The 22,500-nt window shown below is 41.4% G+C and overlaps 2 protein-coding genes across 2 annotated transcripts in view; one reads left to right on the top strand and one right to left on the bottom strand.

Annotated features, from left to right (window-relative positions):
- ncf4 (neutrophil cytosolic factor 4) overlaps positions 1 to 17,176 on the bottom strand; it is a 21,628-nt gene extending 4,452 nt beyond the window's left edge. Inside the window, exons 1-7 of the mRNA XM_060858995.1 lie at positions 17,047 to 17,176; positions 16,839 to 16,923; positions 15,459 to 15,612; positions 13,407 to 13,477; positions 12,802 to 12,929; positions 11,285 to 11,336; positions 4,795 to 4,893 (exon numbers count right to left, since the gene is read on the bottom strand). Of these exons, the coding sequence (XP_060714978.1) occupies positions 4,795 to 4,893; positions 11,285 to 11,336; positions 12,802 to 12,929; positions 13,407 to 13,477; positions 15,459 to 15,612; positions 16,839 to 16,923; positions 17,047 to 17,078 (621 nt within the window). The 5' untranslated portion in view covers positions 17,079 to 17,176. The remainder of the gene's footprint in view (positions 1 to 4,794; positions 4,894 to 11,284; positions 11,337 to 12,801; positions 12,930 to 13,406; positions 13,478 to 15,458; positions 15,613 to 16,838; positions 16,924 to 17,046) is intronic.
- pvalb7 (parvalbumin 7) overlaps positions 4,854 to 22,500 on the top strand; it is a 22,151-nt gene continuing 4,504 nt past the window's right edge. Inside the window, exon 1 of the mRNA XM_060858997.1 lies at positions 4,854 to 4,988. The gene's annotated coding sequence lies outside the window, so the exon portion shown is untranslated. The remainder of the gene's footprint in view (positions 4,989 to 22,500) is intronic.

Raw genomic sequence — 22,500 nt, 5'->3', positions numbered from 1 at the left:
GAATCCATGGACACAACCTGTCTTGTGCCACTTCAGGGTGGTGGTTTAAAGTGTGGAGAACATTAGCAGGGTGTTGGTGGTTGTGTAATGGTGTGGGGAGTGTTAGCAGGTCAGTGTGGCGGTGTAATGGTGTGGGGAGTGTTAGCAGGTCACTGTGGTGGTGTAATGGTGTGGGGAGTGTTAGCAGGTCAGTGTGGTTGTGTAATGGTGTGGGGAGTGTTAGCAGGTCAGTGTGGTTGTGTAATGGTGTGGGGAGTGTTAGCAGTTCAGTGTGGTGGTGTAATGGTGTGGAGAGTGTTGGTGGTGGTGGTGTAATGGTGAGGAGAGTGTTAGCAGTTCTGGGTGCTGGTGGTGTAATGGTGTGGAGAGTGTTGTTGATGGTGGTGTAATGGTGTGGAGAGTGTTGTTGTTGGTGGTGTAATGGTGTGGAGAGTGTTGTTGGTGGTGGTGTAATGGTTTGGAGAGTGTTGTTGGTGGTGGTGTAATGGTGTGGAGAGTGTTGGTGCTGGTGGTGTAATGGTGAGGAGAGTGTTAGCAGTTCTGGGTGCTGGTGGTGTAATGGTGTGGAGAGTGTTGTTGTTGGTGGTGTAATGGTGTGGAGAGTGTTGGTGCTGGTGGTGTAATGGTGTGGAGAGTGTTGGTGGTGGTGGTGTAATGGTGTGGAGAGTGTTGTTGGTGGTGGTGTAATGGTGTGGAGAGTGTTGGTGGTGGTGGTGTAATGGTGTGGAGAGTGTTGTTGTTGGTGGTGTAATGGTGTGGAGAGTGTTGGTGGTGGTGGTGTAATGGTTAGGAGAGTGTTAGCAGTTCTGGGTGCTGGTGGTGTAATGGTGTGGAGAGTGTTGTTGATGGTGGTGTAATGGTGTGGAGAGTGTTGTTGTTGGTGGTGTAATGGTGTGGAGAGTGTTGTTGGTGGTGGTGTAATGGTTTGGAGAGTGTTGTTGGTGGTGGTGTAATGGTGTGGAGAGTGTTGGTGCTGGTGGTGTAATGGTGAGGAGAGTGTTAGCAGTTCTGGGTGCTGGTGGTGTAATGGTGTGGAGAGTGTTGTTGTTGGTGGTGTAATGGTGTGGAGAGTGTTGGTGCTGGTGGTGTAATGGTGTGGAGAGTGTTGGTGGTGGTGGTGTAATGGTGTGGAGAGTGTTGTTGGTGGTGGTGTAATGGTGTGGAGAGTGTTGGTGGTGGTGGTGTAATGGTGTGGAGAGTGTTGTTGTTGGTGGTGTAATGGTGTGGATAGTGTTGTTGGTGGTGGTGTAATGGTGTGGAGAGTGTTGTTGTTGGTGGTGTAATGGTGTGGATAGTGTTGTTGGTGGTGGTGTAATGGTGTGGAGAGTGTTGTTGGTGGTGGTGTAATGGTGTGGAGAGTGTTGTTGGTGGTGGTGTAATGGTGTGGAGAGTGTTGTTGTTGGTGGTGTAATGGTGTGGATAGTGTTGTTGGTGGTGGTGTAATGGTGTGGAGAGTGTTGGTGCTGGTGGTGTAATGGTGTGGAGAGTGTTGGTGGTGGTGGTGTAATGGTGTGGAGAGTGTTGTTGGTGGTGGTGTAATGGTGTGGAGAGTGTTGGTGGTGGTGGTGTAATGGTGTGGAGAGTGTTGGTGGTGGTGGTGTAATGGTGTGGAGAGTGTTGGTGGTGGTGGTGTAATGGTGTGGAGAGTGTTGGTGGTGGTGGTGTAATGGTGTGGAGAGTGTTGGTGGTGGTGGTGTAATGGTGTGGAGAGTGTTGCTGGTGGTGGTGTAATGGTGTGGAGAGTGTTGGTGGTGGTGGTGTAATGGTGTGGAGAGTGTTGGTGGTGGTGTAATTGTTTAGCGAATGTTTTGACCCCTGTATAGTATCGTGTGAATGCCACAGCCTGTGTGAGAACATTAGCTGATAATCTTATACTGGCTGATTCCAGTGTAAAAAATTCACCATGTCCCCAAGTCGTCTCAAACTGGTCCTATAAACAAAACACAATCTTCAAGGACTTTATCTATAACAGACTGTGTCTATAACAGACTGTATAACAGACTGTATCTATAACAGACTGTATAACAGACTGTATCTATAACAGACTGTATCTATAGTATAACAGACTGTATCTATAGTATAACAGACTGTATCTATAACAGACTGTATCTATAGTATAACAGACTGTATCTATAGTATAACAGACTGTATCTATAACAGACTGTATCTATAGTATAACACACTGTATCTATAGTATAACAGACTGTATCTATAGTATAACAGACTGTATCTATAGTATAACAGACTGTATCTATAGTATAACAGACTGTATCTATAGTATAACAGACTGTATCTATAACAGACTGTATCTATAGTATAACAGACTGTATCTATAGTATAACAGACTGTATCTATAGTATAACAGACTGTATCTATAGTATAACAGACTGTATCTATAACAGACTGTATCTATAACAGACTGTATCTATAGTATAACAGACTGTATCTATAACAGACTGTATCTATAGTATAACAGACTATATCTATAACAGACTGTATCTATAGTATAACACACTGTATCTATAACAGACTGTATCTATAGTATAACAGACTGTATCTATAACAGACTGTATCTATAACAGACTGTATCTATAGTATAACAGACTGTACTGTATCTATAGTATAACAGACTGTATCTATAGTATAACAGACTGTATCTATAGTATAACAGACTGTATCTATAACAGACTGTATCTATAGTATAACAGACTGTATCTATAACAGACTGTATCTATAGTATAACAGACTGTATCTATAGTATAACAGACTGTATCTATAGTATAACAGACTGTATCTATAACAGACTGTATCTATAGTATAACAGACTGTATCTATAACAGACTGTATCTATAGTATAACAGACTATATCTATAACAGACTGTATCTATAGTATAACACACTGTATCTATAACAGACTGTATCTATAGTATAACAGACTGTATCTATAACAGACTGTATCTATAACAGACTGTATCTATAGTATAACAGACTGTACTGTATCTATAGTATAACAGACTGTATCTATAGTATAACAGACTGTATCTATAGTATAACAGACTGTATCTATAACAGACTGTATCTATAACAGACTGTATCTATAGTATAACAGACTGTATCTATAACAGACTGTATCTATAACAGACTGTATCTATAGTATAACAGACTGTATCTATAACAGACTGTATCTATAACAGACTGTATCTATAGTATAACAGACTGTACTGTATCTATAGTATAACAGACTGTATCTATAGTATAACAGACTGTATCTATAGTATAACAGACTGTATCTATAACAGACTGTATCTATAGTATAACAGACTGTATCTATAACAGACTGTATCTATAGTATAACAGACTGTATCTATAGTATAACAGACTGTATCTATAACAGACTGTATCTATAGTATAACAGACTGTATCTATAGTATAACAGACTGTATCTATAACAGACTGTATCTATAGTATAACAGACTGTATCTATAGTATAACAGACTGTATCTATAGTATAACAGACTATATCTATAACAGACTGTATCTATAGTATAACAGACTGTATCTATAACAGACTGTATCTATAGTATAACAGACTATATCTATAACAGACTGTATCTATAGTATAACACACTGTATCTATAACAGACTGTATCTATAGTATAACAGACTGTATCTATAACAGACTGTATCTATAACAGACTGTATCTATAGTATAACAGACTGTACTGTATCTATAGTATAACAGACTGTATCTATAACAGACTGTATCTATAGTATAACAGACTGTACTGTATCTATAGTATAACAGACTGTATCTATAGTATAACAGACTGTATCTATAACAGACTGTATCTATAGTATAACAGACTGTACTGTATCTATAGTATAACAGACTGTATCTATAACAGACTGTATCTATAGTATAACAGACTGTACTGTATCTATAGTATAACAGACTGTATCTATAGTATAACAGACTGTATCTATAGTATAACAGACTGTATCTATAACAGACTGTATCTATAGTATAACAGACTGTATCTATAACAGACTGTATCTATAGTATAACAGACTGTATCTATAACAGACTGTATCTATAGTATAACAGACTGTATCTATAGTATAACAGACTGTATCTATAACAGACTGTATCTATAGTATAACAGACTGTATCTATAGTATAACAGACTGTATCTATAGTATAACAGACTATATCTATAACAGACTGTATCTATAACAGACTGTATCTATAGTATAACAGACTATATCTATAACAGACTGTATCTATAACAGACTGTATCTTTAACAGACATTTCAAAACTGTTTCATGCTTTTCACGTTTCATGCTTTTCCACCTGGAGTTTGATTTTGAACTCTGTGCTCCTGACTAGCTGTGGCTTCAACACATATATCTATTTTTATTATTTTTTAAATTGCACAATTGCACAACTGTAACTGTGTGTGGTGGATATGCCCACTACACACTCCCACACCAAACACCTGCGCACTCGTCCTCTCGGCTCCCTCGCTTTCTCTCTCAGTCCCTCTGCTGCATGTCCATGCCTCTCTCTGCTGTCTAGCCTCTCCACCACTTTTCCTGTTTCTTTCTCTCCATCATCTATCTCTCCTTCCATCAGAGGCTTGTGTAGTTTTCCCTCTCACACTCACAGACGCAATCTCTCACTCTCTCTCTCCCAACAAACTCTCCTCCCTTCCCCTCCCTCTCTCTCTCACTCTCTCTCCATTCCATACTCTCTCTTTCTCCGTCCCTCGTTCCCTCTCCCTCCTTCAGCTCACCTCTAGCCAGTCGGCGTTGACTCTGCGCAGGAGAAAGATCACCTCTCCCATCTTCAGGCTCAGCTCCAGGCGCCCGTTCCCATTGAAGTCAAACAAGGCCTGAACACACACAAACAAACACACACACACACACACACACACACACATTATATATACCCAAGCACCAAGAGGACAGCATTGTGAGGACACACGAGGTAAGATGGCAATCTTGTTCCAACTTTCTGAGTAAGTGAGTGAGTGAACGAACGAGTGAAAGAATGGAGAGAAAGAGTGAGAAAAAATGAGGTAAAAGACAAACGAGTAAAAGAGTGTAATACTGAGTGTGTTTGAAATCTACAGCATGCAGCCTCATTCAAACAGTGTGTGTGTGTGTGTGTGTGTGTGTAGAGACAGCGAAACAGATAGAGACCACTGCAAGAGTGTTTAAAGCATCTTCTTACAGTTGTGTGTGTGTGTGTGTGTTTGCCTTTAATGTGCATCAAGACACTCAACATGGGTAAATCAATACCCACACACACACACACACACACACACACACACACGCGCGCGCGCACACGCGAACACACACACCACGCTCATGCTGCTTTTAAGCTTACAGCTCTCTCACTATACATTCTCCTTATTATACACTTTTATTCTTTCTCTCTGTATATGTGTTTGTGTGTGTGAGAGAGAGAAAGAGAGTGAGAGTAAGAGAAAGAGAGCAAATAAAAGTGTAAATCATAAAGAGAGTGTATAGTGAGAGAGCTGTAAGCACAGCAAAGCTGAAAAGCAGCGTGTGTGTGTGTGTGTGTGTGCTTGAGCGGGAGAAAGAGATAGAGAGAGAGCAAATAAAAGTGTATCATAAAGAGAGTGTATAGTCAGAGAGCTGTACACACAGTGAAGCTGAAAAGCAGCATGTGTGTGTGTGTTTGTGTGTGTGTTTGTCTGTGTGTGTGTGTGTGTGTGTGTGTGTGTGTGTGTGTGTGTGTGTGTGTAAAGAAGCTTTGTTGCTTTGTTTGCCAGAGTGAGAGTGAGTAGGTGAGACACTGTAACATGCTATCAGCTAATTATGTGTTGGCAATTAAACTCTGTGTGTGTGTGTGTGTGTGTGTGTGTGTGTGTGTGTGTGTGTGTGTGTGTGTGTGTGTGTGTTTTTGTGGGCAGTACTTGTATGGAGACACAGCAGCAGTGTTAAAAGCTTGTGCTCAGTTCATTAGAGCGAAGGCGTGCAAAACACACCTCCGTATTAACCGACCGTGTTACACAACTCTGCAATACATGGCTCTGTGTTACACAACTCAGGGTTGTACAATTCTGCAACACACAACTCAGGGTTGTACAACTCGGCAGTGCACAACTTCTCAGTTCATTATAGTGAATAAGTCCAGTGGACCTGCACCAGTTTGTAGCCTTGCTAATCAGTAGAGCTGCGATTTCCCATAATGCCCTGCAAACTGTGGGCTCCAGTCTAGTGGTGTGGAACTGAACACTAAAAAGAAATGGAAGCAACAGCTTCAAGCGTCTAAATGTCTTTCTAAACGCAATGCTACTAAATCCTGCACTCTGATTGGTCGGATTGTGTTTATACAGCATTAATGTTGCTGTTTCTATAGTAACAACAGCTACGACACACCAACTAAACAGATTTAATGTGTCTTACTTTAAATAAGAGTGTGAGACCTTTCCATTGACGACAACGAAAGATTCTTACACAATGTTAAAAACTCTTTTGTCCGCAGCATCCTTACTAATTAGCGAAGCTAGTTCATGGTCTTCACTTCCGCTTTGTTATAAAGCAGGAGTCTAGCGGCTGAAGCGCAGGAACAGAAACGGAGCCAAGCGAAAAATTCTGACTGATTAATACTCATTTTGTCATCTGTGATTAACAGGAAGTTCACCGTTCCTCTTTTCCTAGTACTAAATCTCACAGAACGCAGCCGAACAGGAGGTTTGCTTCACGCGTTACGCAGAAAGTTGCGTCTGGTGAAGCTTCTCGGTAACATTACAAATAAACAGATCCTTCAGATTTGTAAAAAGTTTGGTGTCGATTCCGTTCGGTCTAGCGCTTCGCCCTTTAGCTGCAGTGCTAATTCAAGTTTGCACAGACGGAGTATTTTAAGACGCATTGATTGGAGATTAGCATAAAGGAGCCCGGGTCGGGGGGGGTATCGATCCCGCTCCGTGGAGAGCAGGACGACGTGCATCAGTATTCATAACCACACCTGCTCGGGCTAAACCATTAGGAGATTGACACTGAGTGATGTTCAGTGGTTTGTTAAGCACTTTGCCCCACACACACACACACACACACACACATATACACACACAAACACTCGAATTGTAACTAATCCCCAAAAACCAGTTATACAACACGCTAAAATGCAAGCTAAAAATAAAACATTATACATGCAGATGGAATAGCAAGCCGCTAAGCTACACAAATAACTCAAAATTTAGGAGGCTTAGCTGAGAGCAACATCTCTCCCATCACTGCTTAAATGGACCACCTGAGTAAGATTCAAGCCTGTGATGTTCCAGCGCTGTGGTGTTAGCGTCGCAGTACCAGTGACGTCTCCGTGTTAATGCTACATACAGCTCGCTGTGGTACAGTACGTTAAATCTAACATACGTGTCTTATTCATTTGTACAGAACGTTCAACGTTAGAGTCACAAATTAGCTTTTTAGGATTAGCACTATATTATATATTTATTTATAATAACACTAGTATATTAAAGTTACTGTTCTGACATGTTTTTTGGGGTTAAGGACACTTTTCCTGAGTTGAGGGGACATTTTATCTGGTTGGAGGTCTGAAATCCAGGACAGTCAGCATGAGAACACCGGCTGGAAACTTTGTTGACTCGGTCGTAAACATGCCAGTGTGCCCTCGAGTCATAGGACCCATGTGTCCTGTTCATTTCTCTCGCTCTCATGACTTCCGATGCATTTAGGGCCATAGAGAGAGAGAGAGAGAGAGAGAGAGAGAGAGAGAGAGAGAGAGAGAGAGAGAGAGAGAGAGAGAGAGAGAGAGATAGATATAGATAGAGAGAGAGAGAGAGAGAGAGAGAGAGAGAGAGAGAGAGAGAGAGAGAGAGACAGAAAGATAAAGAGAGAGAGAGAGAAAGATAAAGAGAGAGAGAGAAAGATAAAGAGAGAGAGAGAGAGAGAGAGAGAGAGAGAGAGAGACAGAAAGATAAAGAGAGAGAGAGAGATAAAGAAAGAGAGAGAGAGAGAAAGATAAAGAGAGAGACAGAAAGATAAAGAGAGAGAGACAGAAAGATAAAGAGAGAGAGAGAGAAAGATAAAGAGAGAGAGAGAGAGAGAGAGAGAGAGAGAGAGAGAGAGAGAGATAAAGAGAGAGACAGAAAGATAAAGAGAGAGAGAGACAGAAAGATAAAGAGGGAGAGAGAGAGAGAGAGAGAGAGAGAGAGAGAGACAGACAGAAAGATAAAGAGAGAGAGAGAGAGAGAGAGAAAGATAAAGAGAGAGAGAGAAAGAAAAATAAAGAGAGAGCGAGAAACAGAAAGATAGAGAGAGAGAGTGAGAGAGAAAGATAGAGAGAGAGAGTGAGAGAGAGAGAGAGAGACAGAAGGTTAAAGAGAGAGAGAGACACAGAGAGAGAGAGAGAGCAACTAACTTTAGACTCTGTCCAAAAAAAAAAGAAAGAAATAATAAAGGCTGCGCTTCCAATTACGCGGCCACCGACCTGCTAAAGAAGCTCATTAACACGTGGACGAGTCAGTGGGGAAGAAGGAGATGTGCTCCTCTGGTTAAATGAACTGACACACTTCGCTTTCAGGCGTTCCCCAGAGGACTCGAGCTGAGATGAGGAGATGAATCACAGCCCTGGGGCACTGACACGACACTTTAAAGCCGATCCCCGTAGAGCCGAGGTTATTAATGCTCAATTATCAACGTTACAAATCATTTGCGCGACATTCTGGTCACGTAACTGTCGAACACACTCAGACTCGGACTTCAGCGTGGCTGATGACTAATGAGTGATGCTGAAGTTTTAAAGCTAAGCAGGTTTCTAATCTATTACAGCAAACATATCCAAACACCCCAACAGAGAGAGAGAGAGAGAGAGAGAGAGAGAGAGGAACACCTGATGGACTTCTACCTCTCTGTCCTTCACACTAACTCTAAACTTCATGTATTTTCTAGTTAACTAAGATCTCAGTGTCTAAAATTCTGCCCTTGTGATTAAGAGCATTAAACCCCAGCACCGTTGGCGCCCTGGCACTCAGCTGCTGGTTTATTGTTAACTGCTTCTGTAATTAACACATCCCAGGGGATCCCAGTTTCAGTAACGCTAACTTCTGAGTATTAGTTTTAGCCACAGCTCGGCGTCTCGTCGTACGTATCTCACCCAGCATGTGACGCTCGTCTCCTCACCGAAACTGCAGAAACCTTTCGAACTTCGACTTAGCTCTGAGACACAAAGCTAGCTAGCAAGTTCCTCATGTTACGCTAGCGAGCTAAATGTTACACGGGGCAGAGATTTTACTGAATGAAAAAGTCTTAAATGGAACAAATAAAAAAAAAATAAGCTGAGTTAGTGATGTGGGAGATTTTCCACTAGCTGCATGACGTGAAGTGTTTCTTTCCTAAACGCTGACATTAAAACACTTTTTCTTTCGGAACGATCCTGAGGAAACTTTTCAGACGTTAAAGGTATCTTTCGAGAAAACTCGCTGGATGTTCGGCACGGACTCTGAGTGTGCTTAAACTTCCAGGTTATAAACTACACCAGCTTAATAGGATCAGCCTCCATTACGGAGCGTCTGATATCTCCGTAATTCTTCTTTCTGGAAGAGCTTTTATCTGTGTGACTGCGGCACGTCCAGCAGAGGAGTGGCGTGAAATCGTATTTCCGTCTTGCTCTCAGGGCTTAACGTGATGGGCCTGTTTTTTATTCAGCTCAGAATTCAAGCACACAAAAGTGCAACACACACACACACACACGTCAAGCAAAACGAACCTGATGGAAATAGTTCAGCTTATTAATGAAAAAAATTTTTGTCCACTAAAAATTAAAAGGAGGCATGGTGGCTTAGTGGTTAGCACGTTCGCCTCACACCTCCAGGGTTGGGGGTTCGATTCCCACCTCCGCCTTGTGTGTGTTAAGTTTGCATGTTCTCCCTGTGCCTCGGGGGTTTCCTCCGGGTACTCCGGTTTCCTCCCCCGGTCCAAAGACATGCATGGTAGGTTGATTGGCATCTCTGGAAAATTGTCCGTAGTGTGTGATTGTGTGAGTGAATGAGAGTGTGTGTGTGTGCCTTGCGATGGGTTGGCACTCCATCCAGGGTGTATCCTGCCTTGATGCCCGATGACGCCTGAGATAGGCACAGGCTCCCAGTGACCCGAGGTAGTTCGGATAAGCGGTAGGAAATGAGAGAGAGAGAGAAAATTAAAAGGTGTTCGGTTCTGGATTCTGATTGGTCAGTAGGTGTTGATTACAATACCGTGCTCCACAGGTAAACAGTCTGGATTATGAAATATCACTCGTCCTGTGTGATGCTGTCTGCAGCGTGTCATCAGGAGACGGATACAGTAGTTAGCTGCCCGTCACGGCACACGAACGCAAGCTAAACGAATGTACAGTATTTCTGTTGCGGGAAGACGAACAATCCGCGTCTTATCGTTTGTCTACTTCGAAGACACGCTTACTGTACACATACACACGCTCCGCCTACTGTACATCTGCAGCTGACGTGTGTGTTTGTGTGCGTTTTAGGTATGAAGTTTGTCGAGGTCGTTGGGTAGCAATTAGCACGAGCGTGAAAACACACCCAGATTGAGCGGATTAAGATAAAGACGAGAGAGAGATGGGGGTTCGTGTTTGATACTGAGAGGAAGCCAAAAAAGGAAAAAAAAAAGAAAAATGAAGAGAGGGAGAGAGAAGGAGATGTGTAAGGAAATTAGAAGTAGAAAATAGAGCGGGGCAGGAACTAATGATAGAGTGACCTCGTGACCCAGAAAGCAGGAAGAAGGAGAAAAAAAATGTAACACTCCTTCACTGAAGAAAGAAAAGCAAAAAAGAGGGCGATTAGAATTACACCATCTGCCTTCTAGCACAACACAACATCCTATTACAACTATTTCATCAGGATTAACAACAGCTGCCACACACACACACACACACACACACGGTCAAAAGAACATACAGGATGATTTAGCTCATGGCCCACACATGTGTGAGTGTGTGTAGGAGTAGCGCAGGATTGTTTTTTCTTAACCTTTGATCACGTTCTGAGGCTATAAATCCCACGCTTTGTGTGTGTGTACGTGTGTACGTGTGTATGTGTGTGTGTGTGTGTGTGTGTGTGTGTGTGTGTGGGAGCTTCATTGCACAACAATTGCATTTGCTTCCACAAGTCGTACGTTCGTGTTGTAACCATACAACCACATGCTTTCGAGAGTTTTGACACTGTGTGTGTGTGTGTGTGTGTGGAGGATGGGTTTGGAGTACAGAAAGAGTTACCAGGGAAACAATTACAGTACCTCGGCTCTGGGGGAAGAGAGCAGGTCTGTCTTGGGCTGTTTCTCAGTTTTTCTGAAAAGTGCAACAGAGAAAGAGATGAGCAGAACGCAGCCTAAAATAACTGTCAAAAAAACGTCCATATTTAGCGAATCATGAGACACTGAAAATCAAGAACCCAGAGGAGTGTGTTCAGGCTGGAAGCTTTTTCTTATTTATCCAAATCCAGTTTTTATTCTCACCCTAAATCTTTGTTCTGCATGTCTGTCTTTGGGGTGAAACCCTAAAGCATGTCTGTCAGCGTCTGTCAGCGTCCAGAGCGCTGTGATAAGCGTCTGCATTAAAAATAGCCAGAAAGGACAATAAATGGATTGCGAGGATATTAGTGAGCATGGATCGGTGAAGCGAGCGTGCAGAGAATATGACACCTCTGTGAGCAGTGAGCACTGAAGTCTTTCAGTCAAACGGTGGCACATTGTGCTCATTGTTAACGATTCGTTCTGCTGCGGTATTTCTTCAGCTACTACTGTACATATATGGAGTGTAATCATCCGATCCACTCAATATTCCCTCCATACGGCCATCTTTAATGTGACCTGCTCCATGCAGTGGCGGTTCTAGGATTTTTCTGTAACAGGGGCCATTAAGAGGCCACATGTTACATTCAGGGGCCAAGTACAGGGTACATTCAAGCACACAAAATAATTTACTCAGTATGGTGCAAATACATTTCGACAGTCATTCCCTTTTCCTAGGGTTAGGAACGTTCTAATAAAAAATTATGAGCCAGTAAAGTTCTTAATGACTTTTTCGTCGTGAAAAATTCTCTGGTTGCTCTTCTCGTTGACGATTGATGGAACGGGGGCCAATCAGATTTCAGCATGGGCCAGGGCGTCTGTGGCCCCGCCTCTAAAACCGCCCCTGGCTCCACATGACCGTTTCGTTTTTATGGTTTTATTTGTTCTGAATCATGCAAGAAGAAGAAGGACGAGAAGGTTTTATCTAGAATGTGACACTGATGCATGTGATGTTGCTTGTGTAAAACTAGGAAGATAGCTGTTGAAATTTACTTAGTTTCAGGGGGGAAAAAATGGAAAAGATTTGAACGTTAACACGAAACGCATTACAGTTCTGTCACGTATGAAGTCGGGAGACACGTAACGTGTTTAATAAGCAGATTCAAGGGTTTTCAGTGCGGTCGTAATCCCAGCACTGAGAATCAGACATTCTGTACAGTAGATTTGATTTAGAATGCCAGGGATGTGGTAGCCTAGTGTTTAAGGTGTTGAAGGCTGTGAGTTTGATTCCTATGTCTCCCATGCTGCCACTGCTGGGCCCCTGAGCAAGGCCCTTAACCCTCAATTGCTCATTTGTATAAAATTGAGATAAAAATGTATGTTGCTCTGGATAAGGGTGTCTGCTAAATGCTATAAATGTAGAATGAGTCTATAAGGAAATGTTTTTTTATCTGAATTTAAGGTAACCAACACAACCCCATCCCGACAGCTGGGATCGTGAAGTTATGTACAAGTGATCTTACACTTTGCGTGTCGGGGGCCGAAGACGCCGGAGTGCTTTGGGGACCTGAAGGCTGTCGTATTCCGTCTGATAGAAAAACATTCGGATCAGATCGTCCAGAAGAACCCAGACAGGCAAACACAGCAACCTCTAGAGTGAGAGAGAGAGAGAGAGAGAGAGAGAGAGAGAGAGAGAGAGAGAGAGAGAGAGATCGAGAGAGAGAGAGATGAGAAAAAGAGAGTGATTTATGGTGTCATCAAAAGAAGAAGTACACATCAGTAAGAGGAACTGGGACTAGGTCTATTTTTTCTACTGAATATGAGGATGCAGTGCTTTGCATAAACAAACGTTCAGCTTTGAACAGCTTGGAACTGAATCGTGGTTATACTGTATGTTATGAATCTAAACAAAATCTAGTATTCACCCGCATTGATGTGAAACCAATTATCAGAAGTCACGTAAATATCCTGAACGGAGTCGACTTGTGTGCAATTAAAGAGTCACCTGATCTCAACACTAAAGACACCCATCCCTGGACGGCCTCAGACAAGGAGGCCAATACTTATGCAATGCGCTGTAGGTGTAAAGAAAACATTCAGAAAAGTTAATGATCAACATAAACCTCACCTTCATGTATGTGTTGAGCTCCGGGATCCTGTTTTCTGCTATTTCCTGTTTGTTGCCCACATACACTTTGCCTGCAGTCACACAGGAGCGAAAAAGAAAAAAAACACCTCAACTCAATAAAGGTCTAGAAATAATTTCTCTCATGAAGGAAAACAAAAATCTAATCAAATAATTTCCCAAGGCCAGCATAATATCTTGCTTCAAATTTACACCCCTCGGCTGGAGCACTTTAAATGTCACAGGAAATTGTTTTATTGTTTATCTATTTGTTTAAAACCTGTTGGACCTAACATGTTCCCTTGAGGCACACGTCGTTAATCGGTGCACTGCTGAGATTCCCGGCAGAGTCCTGATCAGCTCATCATTCCGAAGGACGTCTTCTGAAGCGCAATCAAATTTAGCATTATATTAACAGCTAGCGCTTCTCTCCCATCTGTTCATTTTAATAGACTCATTTTAATAGACAGGTTCCTATAATCCTAATTATGTTCTGGGGATCTATATGTAATGCCGTAGGATGTGAAACGGTGAGAGAGAAACATGGTCCATTATCTCATTTCAACATTTCTTCGCTTGGATCGAACGATCATCACTGCTCGGCCAGTTAAGCTGGTAACGTTTCTTGCTGTAATTGTATTCCGTAGCATAACCCAGCTAGCGCAAATCCATCTATTGTCATCTAGAGTCCTGCGATCGTTCTTCAGAGCTAACTTGTACGGCAGTTATAGAAGGAAGAAAAATGTTGATTTTGCCAAATATTTTACCACAGCATCCGTCTCTTTCTGCCCTGTGATAGAATGACATCCTGTCCTGGGTTTATGTTTAAGATGTTATCGTGTGTAAACAGTGTATTTAACAGAATGTGCAGCATCAGGAAAAGAGTGAAAGATGCCGTAAAATGATGGAGGATGTGCTGGGGGATGTGGTAGCTTAGTGCTTAAGGCATTAGCCTACCAGTCAGAAGGTTGTGGGTTTGAATCCCAGATCCAACATGCTGGACCCCTGAGCAAGGCCCTCAGTTGTATAAAATCTAAGTTGCTTCAGATAAGGGTGTCTGTCAAACAATTTTTGGTACAAAGTTTTGGACCTTGAAATTTAGTTTCTAAAAAAATATAGCACTACACATATTTTTAAGTATACTAACGACCACATATGCTTTCGGTTAGGTGTGTCTAAGGCGTTTAGAGATTCTGACTTTCACAGCAAAGAGGGTGACAAACGTGTTTACTGAGGTAATTACTTTCACCTTTCTTTCTCCCTCTGTGGCCTAGACAGCGAGCTGTTTAACTATATCCTCCCAGGGACTGTATGCAGCAGCAGCATCACATTTGGGGCCATGGATCATTTGATGTGTCTGGCAATTACCCTCTGTGAAGAGACTGGGCCTGATGCCTCTCTGTCTTTGCCATTCCATTAGAATGGTTTCTGGCAGTGGTAATAGAGATGGACTGAGACATTTGTGTCGTCTGGTTAGGACTAAAGACGTTCTTCAGCGAGATTTGTATTCAGTCGGTGCGCATTTCAGCACAACACAACAATCGACTCAACGTGAAAATGGCCAACAATTCTGAAAGCGAATACCAAGCAGGATGAAAACTGCATCGGTTTGCGGACGAACGTGGAACGGAGTGGACCCCAGTGGGGTCATGTGTTCATGAGTTCATAAGAAGGTCTCATACGAACGCTTTGTTGTGCCAAGCTCTGATGTACAGTAAGTTTTAGTCACAGCTGTTTCTTTTTTTAGTTTGTTTTTGAAGTAAAATCTGAAAAAAAATTGGATTCTTGACTCTTTTGTATTTTTTGTTGTCACACACAAGTCTCATATAATACCTTAATAAATCTAGATATGAATATTTCCAAATTGCCTACTGTAAAAACAACCTTCACATAACTTGGACCAGAAATATATTGTGTTTAATCAAACAAAATGATCTTTCATGTGATAAAGTACTAGATGGGGTTTTCCTGAAGACCAAGATAAATGAGTGAAGTATTTGGCAGCTCCGGTGGTTAAAGTGTGTCCATCATCTCTCAGTAAAAAGAGGCACTGACCTGGTAGAGTGGGCAGTGTAACGGTGTAGGGTCCTGACGCAGACTCTGGGGAGAACTTCTGCTCCAGGTTCTGATGCAGGGTGTAGAACTCACTATACCTGCGATAGATCAGGTACTTACTGCCTCCTTTAGTCTTCACCTCGATTACAAAGCGCTACCAGAGAAAATTGGGCATTAAACAAAAAAGAATTTTCCAGGTCACAAATCATAGACCAGTGGACTTCCAGGTCACATGCAAGTGTTGGTTCCTAAAAGCAGAACTACACTTGATTTAAGTTATATATTCACTTGGCCTTGGTCTTTACATTACTGCTACTGTAAGTATTGCTTCATTTTGGCTGAAATGAAAACAGACCAGTGCAGTCTGACAAACTACGAAGGGTTTAACTGGAATATGGTTTGAGGTGAGAAAAGGATGCGTACAAGTACATTGTTCACGGAGAACAAAAGATCTAGTTCATTATGATCATAAATGTCACAAAGGACGTGGTGACGGTACCTGTGAGAAAATCTGCTAAAACCTGCAGGTCTTAAGGGCCATGTACCACTTCTGCTGCTTCTACTACAACCACCAGAATGCTGATTTCAACACTTGGACAAATCCTAAACTGCTAAAGAACCTTCAGAAATATGCCTTCCTTCCACTTCCTCATGAGAATGAGCCTAGTGGTTTCCAATATAATCCATTATATATAGGATGATAAGATCTAATAAATATCTTTTCCACAAACCCACACATTTGTAATTGTGTTACGGACCCAGGATGTATCTGGCAAATCAAATTGTTGTTTTTCTCACTAGAAGTGCAGAAACAATAAATACTGAAGTGTGTAGAACAGAGACCATCAGACTTGTAAAGACCTGGCACGTCTAGATCGCTGAACCATTTGGACGGTTTACAGCAGCGGTGTCCAATCTTATCCACAAAGGGCCGGTGTGGGTGCAGGTTTTCATTCCAACCAAACAGACGGCACACCTGATTCCACCTGTTTAATCAGACGTTCTTGGCTTTTAGTAGACTCTGGTGTCGCTTCTACTTGGTTGGATTGAAAACCTGCACCCACACCGGCCCTTTCCTGTGGGATAAGATTGGACACCGCTGGTTTACAGAGTGATATTAAAGAGCATAACGATATTATTAAAGCATTAGACTTAAATTAATAAGACATATTAAAGTTCTCACTTTTTTTATTCCCTCCAACAGTGTAAACATAAAGTTTGTAAGTTTGATGCAGAAGAGTAAAAGCACCAAACTGTGCTGGAGTTTCCAGGGGGGTTTTTTACAGGATTTACTCAGAAAACCATGAGACAAACACAATGACATGATGAAATTGATCTAAACCTATGTATGTAATTGAGATAAACAGGACAAAGACTCACATAGTAGACAATAAAACCCTTTTTCTCGTCGACGTCTGCGATGGTGGCGCTCACGGGGACGTTGTGTGGCAGTTGCTCAAAATCACTGAGGAATTAAAACGGAATGAAAAGCAAAGAACGAGGAGAAGGAGATTATTTCTCCACTTAGTATTACTCTTTATATTACTCTTTAACTTTTCCTGCGCCAAAAAAAAAGAGCTTTCATTACCTTTCATCTCTCAGCTGTCGTGGGAGCGACATGATTAAGTCGTGCAGTAGAGATATAGGGAACAACTCTTACTGCTCGCGCTGTCATTTAACTGCCGACCAACCGGAAGGTTGCCAGATGTTGCTGAAACACCTCACTGTGATTACTGAGATCTTTGGTTTAAAAATTCTTGCACTGGTTTCTTTGGGGTTTCTACATTACCCACAATATGATTGGATTACCTGCTGATTTAGTATTTTCTGTTCAAATTAGTGTTACAAAGTTCTGACATTGGAGACTCCTTCCACAGATGATACATAAACGTTGCCTAAGAAAAATCTTCAACCGTTAAATAAACAATTTTATCTTTTGATTTCATTTAAAAATATGAGTTAAATTTATTTGTGTTAGATTATGTAGTAATACATCATACAATATACTGTGAATGAGTTGATATTTCTCATGTTAAAGGACATATAATACACACTATCTCCCAATCTGGTAACCTTGTGTTTGGGGAAGCGAAAGTAAACTACAGCTGAACATCAGCGTCGGGCAAAAAAAAGGTTGCAGTATGTGTGTGTTTGTGTGTGTGTGTTTGTGTGTATGTGTGTGTGTGTGTGTGTGTGTGTGTGTGTGTGTGTGTGTGTGTGTGTTTATTATATTGTCAGACACATTCTTGTTTTATAATTTACATACCAAGCATGTCTTGCCTGATCGACAAGATTTCACAGTATACATTTCATTGTTGTGTTATTTAGCTCAGGAGGAGTACAACTGTGAAGCATGCCCCCTAGCGGGGCACGAAAAAATGGCAGAGGGCATATGCAATAAAAATAATAGATAAAAAAAAGATAAAAGGGAGAGAGAGAGAGAGACTGAGAGAGAGAGAGAGGGAGAGAGAGAGAGAGAGAGAGAGAGAGAAACTGAGAGAGAGAGACTGAGAGAGAGGGAGAGAGAGAGAGAGAGAGAGAGAGAGAGAGAGAGAGAGAGAGAGATTGAGAGAGAGAGACTGAGACAGAGAGAAACTGAGAGAGAGAGAGAGAGAGAGACAGAGAGAGACTGAGAGAGAGAGAGAGAGAGAGAGAGAGAGAGAGAGAGAGAGAAACTGAGAGAGAGAGACTGAGAGAGAGAGAAACTGAGAGAGAGAGAGAGAGAGAGAGAGAGAGAAACTGAGAGAGAGAGACTGAGAGAGAGAGAGAGAGAGAGAGAGAGAGAGAGAGAGAGAAACTGAGAGAGAGACTGAGAGAGAAACTGAGAGAGAGAGACCGAGAGAGAGAGAGACTTCGAGAGAGAGAAACAGAGAGAGAGACTGAGAGAGAGAGAGACAGAGAGAGAGAGAGAGAGAGAGAGACTGAGAGAGAGAGACCGAGAGAGATAGAGAGAGAGAGTGTCTATTTTTTTGTACATGTCTTTTGAACTCTTCCAGAAGCCACGCCCCCTTGTCCCTTGAAAGAAGCACTAATACTCTGTCTGTAAAAAAACATTTCTGTCTCTAGATTGAGACCTAAAACAAGTATTAGGGACATTATTGCCCCTGGAGTCTCAGCATGAAAAGAAAATCAGAATCTTTCATGTTTGAAGATGAACAGGGACATTATTGTATCTGCTCTGAGACCAGTGATGCATACCAGAGATGACACTCTACAAGAGAGAGATTACAGAGACTCTTCTTCTCATGCCGTACATCCAGCGTCTCAATCTGGTATAAGATCTAAACACACCTGCACTCCATGACTCCATGCCTCTGTCCCTTTGATCAAGGTCCAGCCCTCCACCTGGACTGAATGCTGAACCTGGAGGAAGGACCTGGAGTCTTCTCAGACCAAACTTGACTCATCCTAGAGTTCTTGTTGACATTCTGACTTAAATATTACATTTAGTGATTAATGCTCATTAGACAGATGACACCTTCCTGAAGCTAACATGAGGTAAACTATGAAAGGTTTGTTAGCAACAGGATGCAACAGGCAAAGTGATCTCTAAATAGAAACACAATTACACAAGAGTGTACGTTAAATATTTAAAACGTGTTAAATGTATAGATTTTCTTTTCTTTTAAACATAATAAAAGTTACTAGGTTAAAATTAGTTCTACCAGGTCAAATAAACTGAAACCATGACTGAAAAACAAACAAATAAACAAGCAGAATAACCGGCATATTAAAAATGAGAAAACAGAATTTTCCTGGAGTGCCAAACCATCACATTCACTCATTCACTCACGCACTCACACACTACGGACAATTTTCCAGAGATGCCAATCAACCTACCATGCATGTCTTTGAACCGGGGGAGGAAACCGGAGTACCCGGAGGAAACCCCCGAGGCACGGGGAGAACATGCAAACTCCACACACACAAGGCGGACTTGGGAATCAAACCCCCAACCCTGGAGGTGTGAGGCAAACATGCTAACCACTAAGCCACCGTCCCCCCCCCCCCCTCCCTCGTGTGTTTTACACTGTAGATTATTTTCAGGACCACTAGGGGGCATCACTGAAGCAAAAGATTGTTTAATTTTAACCAATAACAAAATACGTAAAAGCTTATTGGAGATCGTCTTAATATAAAATGTGAGTTTTTTCCAGTTAACTTAATCTGGAAAAATCTTTTTTCCAGTAAACTTAATCTGTAACGGAAAAAATAAGGTCCTGATTTGATCCATGAAGTTTCACATGAAGTAAAAAAAAGCTGATATTTGAATCCTTGAAAGAATGTGAAGCCACTAAAATATAAAAAGTTTAACAATTTTAATATAACTCAATCATAGATGGATATACAAATCCAGGAATTCTGGTTCTGGACGTCAGCTAGCTAACCTATCTGAGACAGAAACATTACAGCTAGCTGTCTAGTTAGCACTCTTCAGGTAAGTTGCTCAACTCTCAGTCACTACAGCTAACGTTACATTTTTAGAAGCAAACGTGTCTGTATAAATGCAGTCTGACATAAACGATCAATTTTCTGTTTCGCACCTCAGCGTTCTGTCACGTGTTAGGTTTCAGTCTCTAAAAGGAAATTTGCAGTGCATTAATGGCACATTATCAGACCTAACACGCAAGGCTATCCCTGTCTTATGCTTTTAAACCAAATCAATATATACACATCTTGGTCTGGAGGGTGGAATACGATGCTAAATTTGTTGAATTGTCTCTGAAGACTCTTGGCTAGCGCTGGAGGATTAGAAAATCCTCAGCATAACACTGAGGATTCCTCAGCATAACACTCCAGAAACATCATGTCTCAAAATCATAACTTCATAAAGTCCTGGTTTAATGAAACATAATAGTTTATCCAGATTAGCTGGCTCTCATTAGCTGCAGCATTAATCAGTTTAGTGATTAGCTAAGCTAGCACTAAAGTTACCACTCTTGCTCTTCATTTGACGCTACATGGCTAGTCATAAGGTTAGCAAAACAATTTTTACTGTGTGACAGAATGCAGCAGCTTGCTAAAATTAAGTGTGCTTTATAGAATTCAGCTTTGAGGCATGATGATGATGGCGGTGTGTGTATGTGTGTGTATGTGTGACTTTGTTGTGTCCTCTAGCTTCCCATCTAATTATATCTCCTTATTTATTTGCTGGAGGATGTTGGTTGCTTTGCAGATCCTTTCTATCTATTTCTGTCTCTCTTTCTGTTAGCCTTTACTCTTTTTGTGTGTGTGTGTGTGTGTGTGTGTGTGTGTGTGGAGAGCAAAGTGCTGAGGCAACGTAATGCAATAGCAGTAAGAGAAATAGCACTGAGAGTTACCGCAGAGAGCAGAAGGTTAAGACAGTGAGAGACACAGAGAGAGAGATTGAGAGAGAGAGAGAGAGAGAGAGAGAGAGAGAGATTGAGAGAGAGAGAGAGAGAGAGAGAGAAATAGAAAGACTTTACTGTCTTTTTGATGCACCCTCATCATCTTCTCCTCACTATTTTACCTTGGATGCCATCTTAAGGGCTGTTCCATTACTGTATCATATCATGTGAACTCCATTCGTTTGCGCACTTGGTGGGACTGGAGGACTGGCTGATGGAGCAGAATTTACCCAGAATTCATTGCTTTAAAGTGGTTTGAAAGAAAACCGTGTAAATATATCAGTATTATTTTAAAAAGTATAAACATTGTAAACACATTCATCAAGTAGCTTTGTATATATATATATATATATAGATAGCAAGCAACTGGAGTAACTCATTTTTTTACTCAGCTAGCAAGTTAGCATGCTGTCTATATCAGAACTGTGTTTAATTTGGTTAGCTAGTTAGCACACAGAAAGTTTACACAGCAAGCTACAATCGTTGAGACTTACATTCAAACGCCTCAAACTGTAGCTGTACCTAGCATTATTATTGCCTACAACGCTAATTTCATTACTTCATGCTAGTTAGCTAGTCAGCTAGTTACTGATTAAGGTGAATGTTAAAGAATACGATGATACATCAATGTTTAAAAAGCATTTATACTTTTTAATCAAAAACTTTGAATTGTAGCGCTTCGATTGGTCTGTGTTGGAGTTAGCGTTAAAACAACAATGTATTTGTGTATTGTGAAAACTGATTCCGATTCATTCACACCGGTGAATCGTTAGCGGATGACACGTGTCTGATATTCTACTCTCTATATAGATATTTTAGATGGCTCCAAACCTTTACAGATCTACAGACGAAAAACAATGAAGTGCGACATTTATGAACGAATCGATCTCAATATATTAACATCATCCACATGACATCTGAGTTATAGATCTACGAATCGACTTGGGATTTGTGGCTCGACTTTCATGACACGTTGTAGTCTCTGGAATTTTCTGAAGAAATGCTTTGTAGTGCTAAGCCTCTGATGTGATTAAAAACTCTCAATCTGGCTATTATTGAACTTCATCCCCCCGCTCTCTCTCTCTCTCTCTCTCTCTCTCTCTCTCTCTCCCACTCCTTGTGGTTTGTAAGCGTGTTAAACAGAAGCTTTAAAAAGGTCGAAGGCTTGTCAGATTTCTCTCTCTCTCTCTCTCTCTCTCTCTCTCTCTCATCTCCCATCAGCGGGAGCCGGTGGCTGAATTCCACCTCATTAACCCCACCACCTCACCACCATTTTTGTTTTTTACATACAAAACCACTGATTATATTTCGGCACCAAAATCATACAGATCTTCAAATCAATGTGCCATAATTTTTTTGATTCTGCTATACAGTAATTCTGCTATACAGTGGTGGATAAAGCTGTGTAGTAGGTTATGATAGGACTTACATAAGCTCTGTGTGTGTGTGTGTGTGTGTGTGTGTGTGTGTTTAAATGTCACTTTTTCAAGCTGTCAACAGAAGTATTAAGTAGCCCTGAGAGACATGATATAGTGTTAGCGTCACACGTACACTCTGAATATCATCACATTCTCTCATTCACGCATACGTTAAACGCTCACACTGTGTGCAGAATCCAAATCAACTAGACTTAAATCTAACTTTGTAGTTTTTATATCCCGGGTTCAGGTTAC

The sequence above is a fragment of the Tachysurus vachellii genome, chromosome 23, assembly GCF_030014155.1.
Source record: "Tachysurus vachellii isolate PV-2020 chromosome 23, HZAU_Pvac_v1, whole genome shotgun sequence".
Lineage (NCBI taxonomy): Eukaryota > Metazoa > Chordata > Actinopteri > Siluriformes > Bagridae > Tachysurus > Tachysurus vachellii.
Note: the sequence above shows the minus strand (reverse complement) of the source record. Positions and strands in the feature narration are given on the sequence as shown.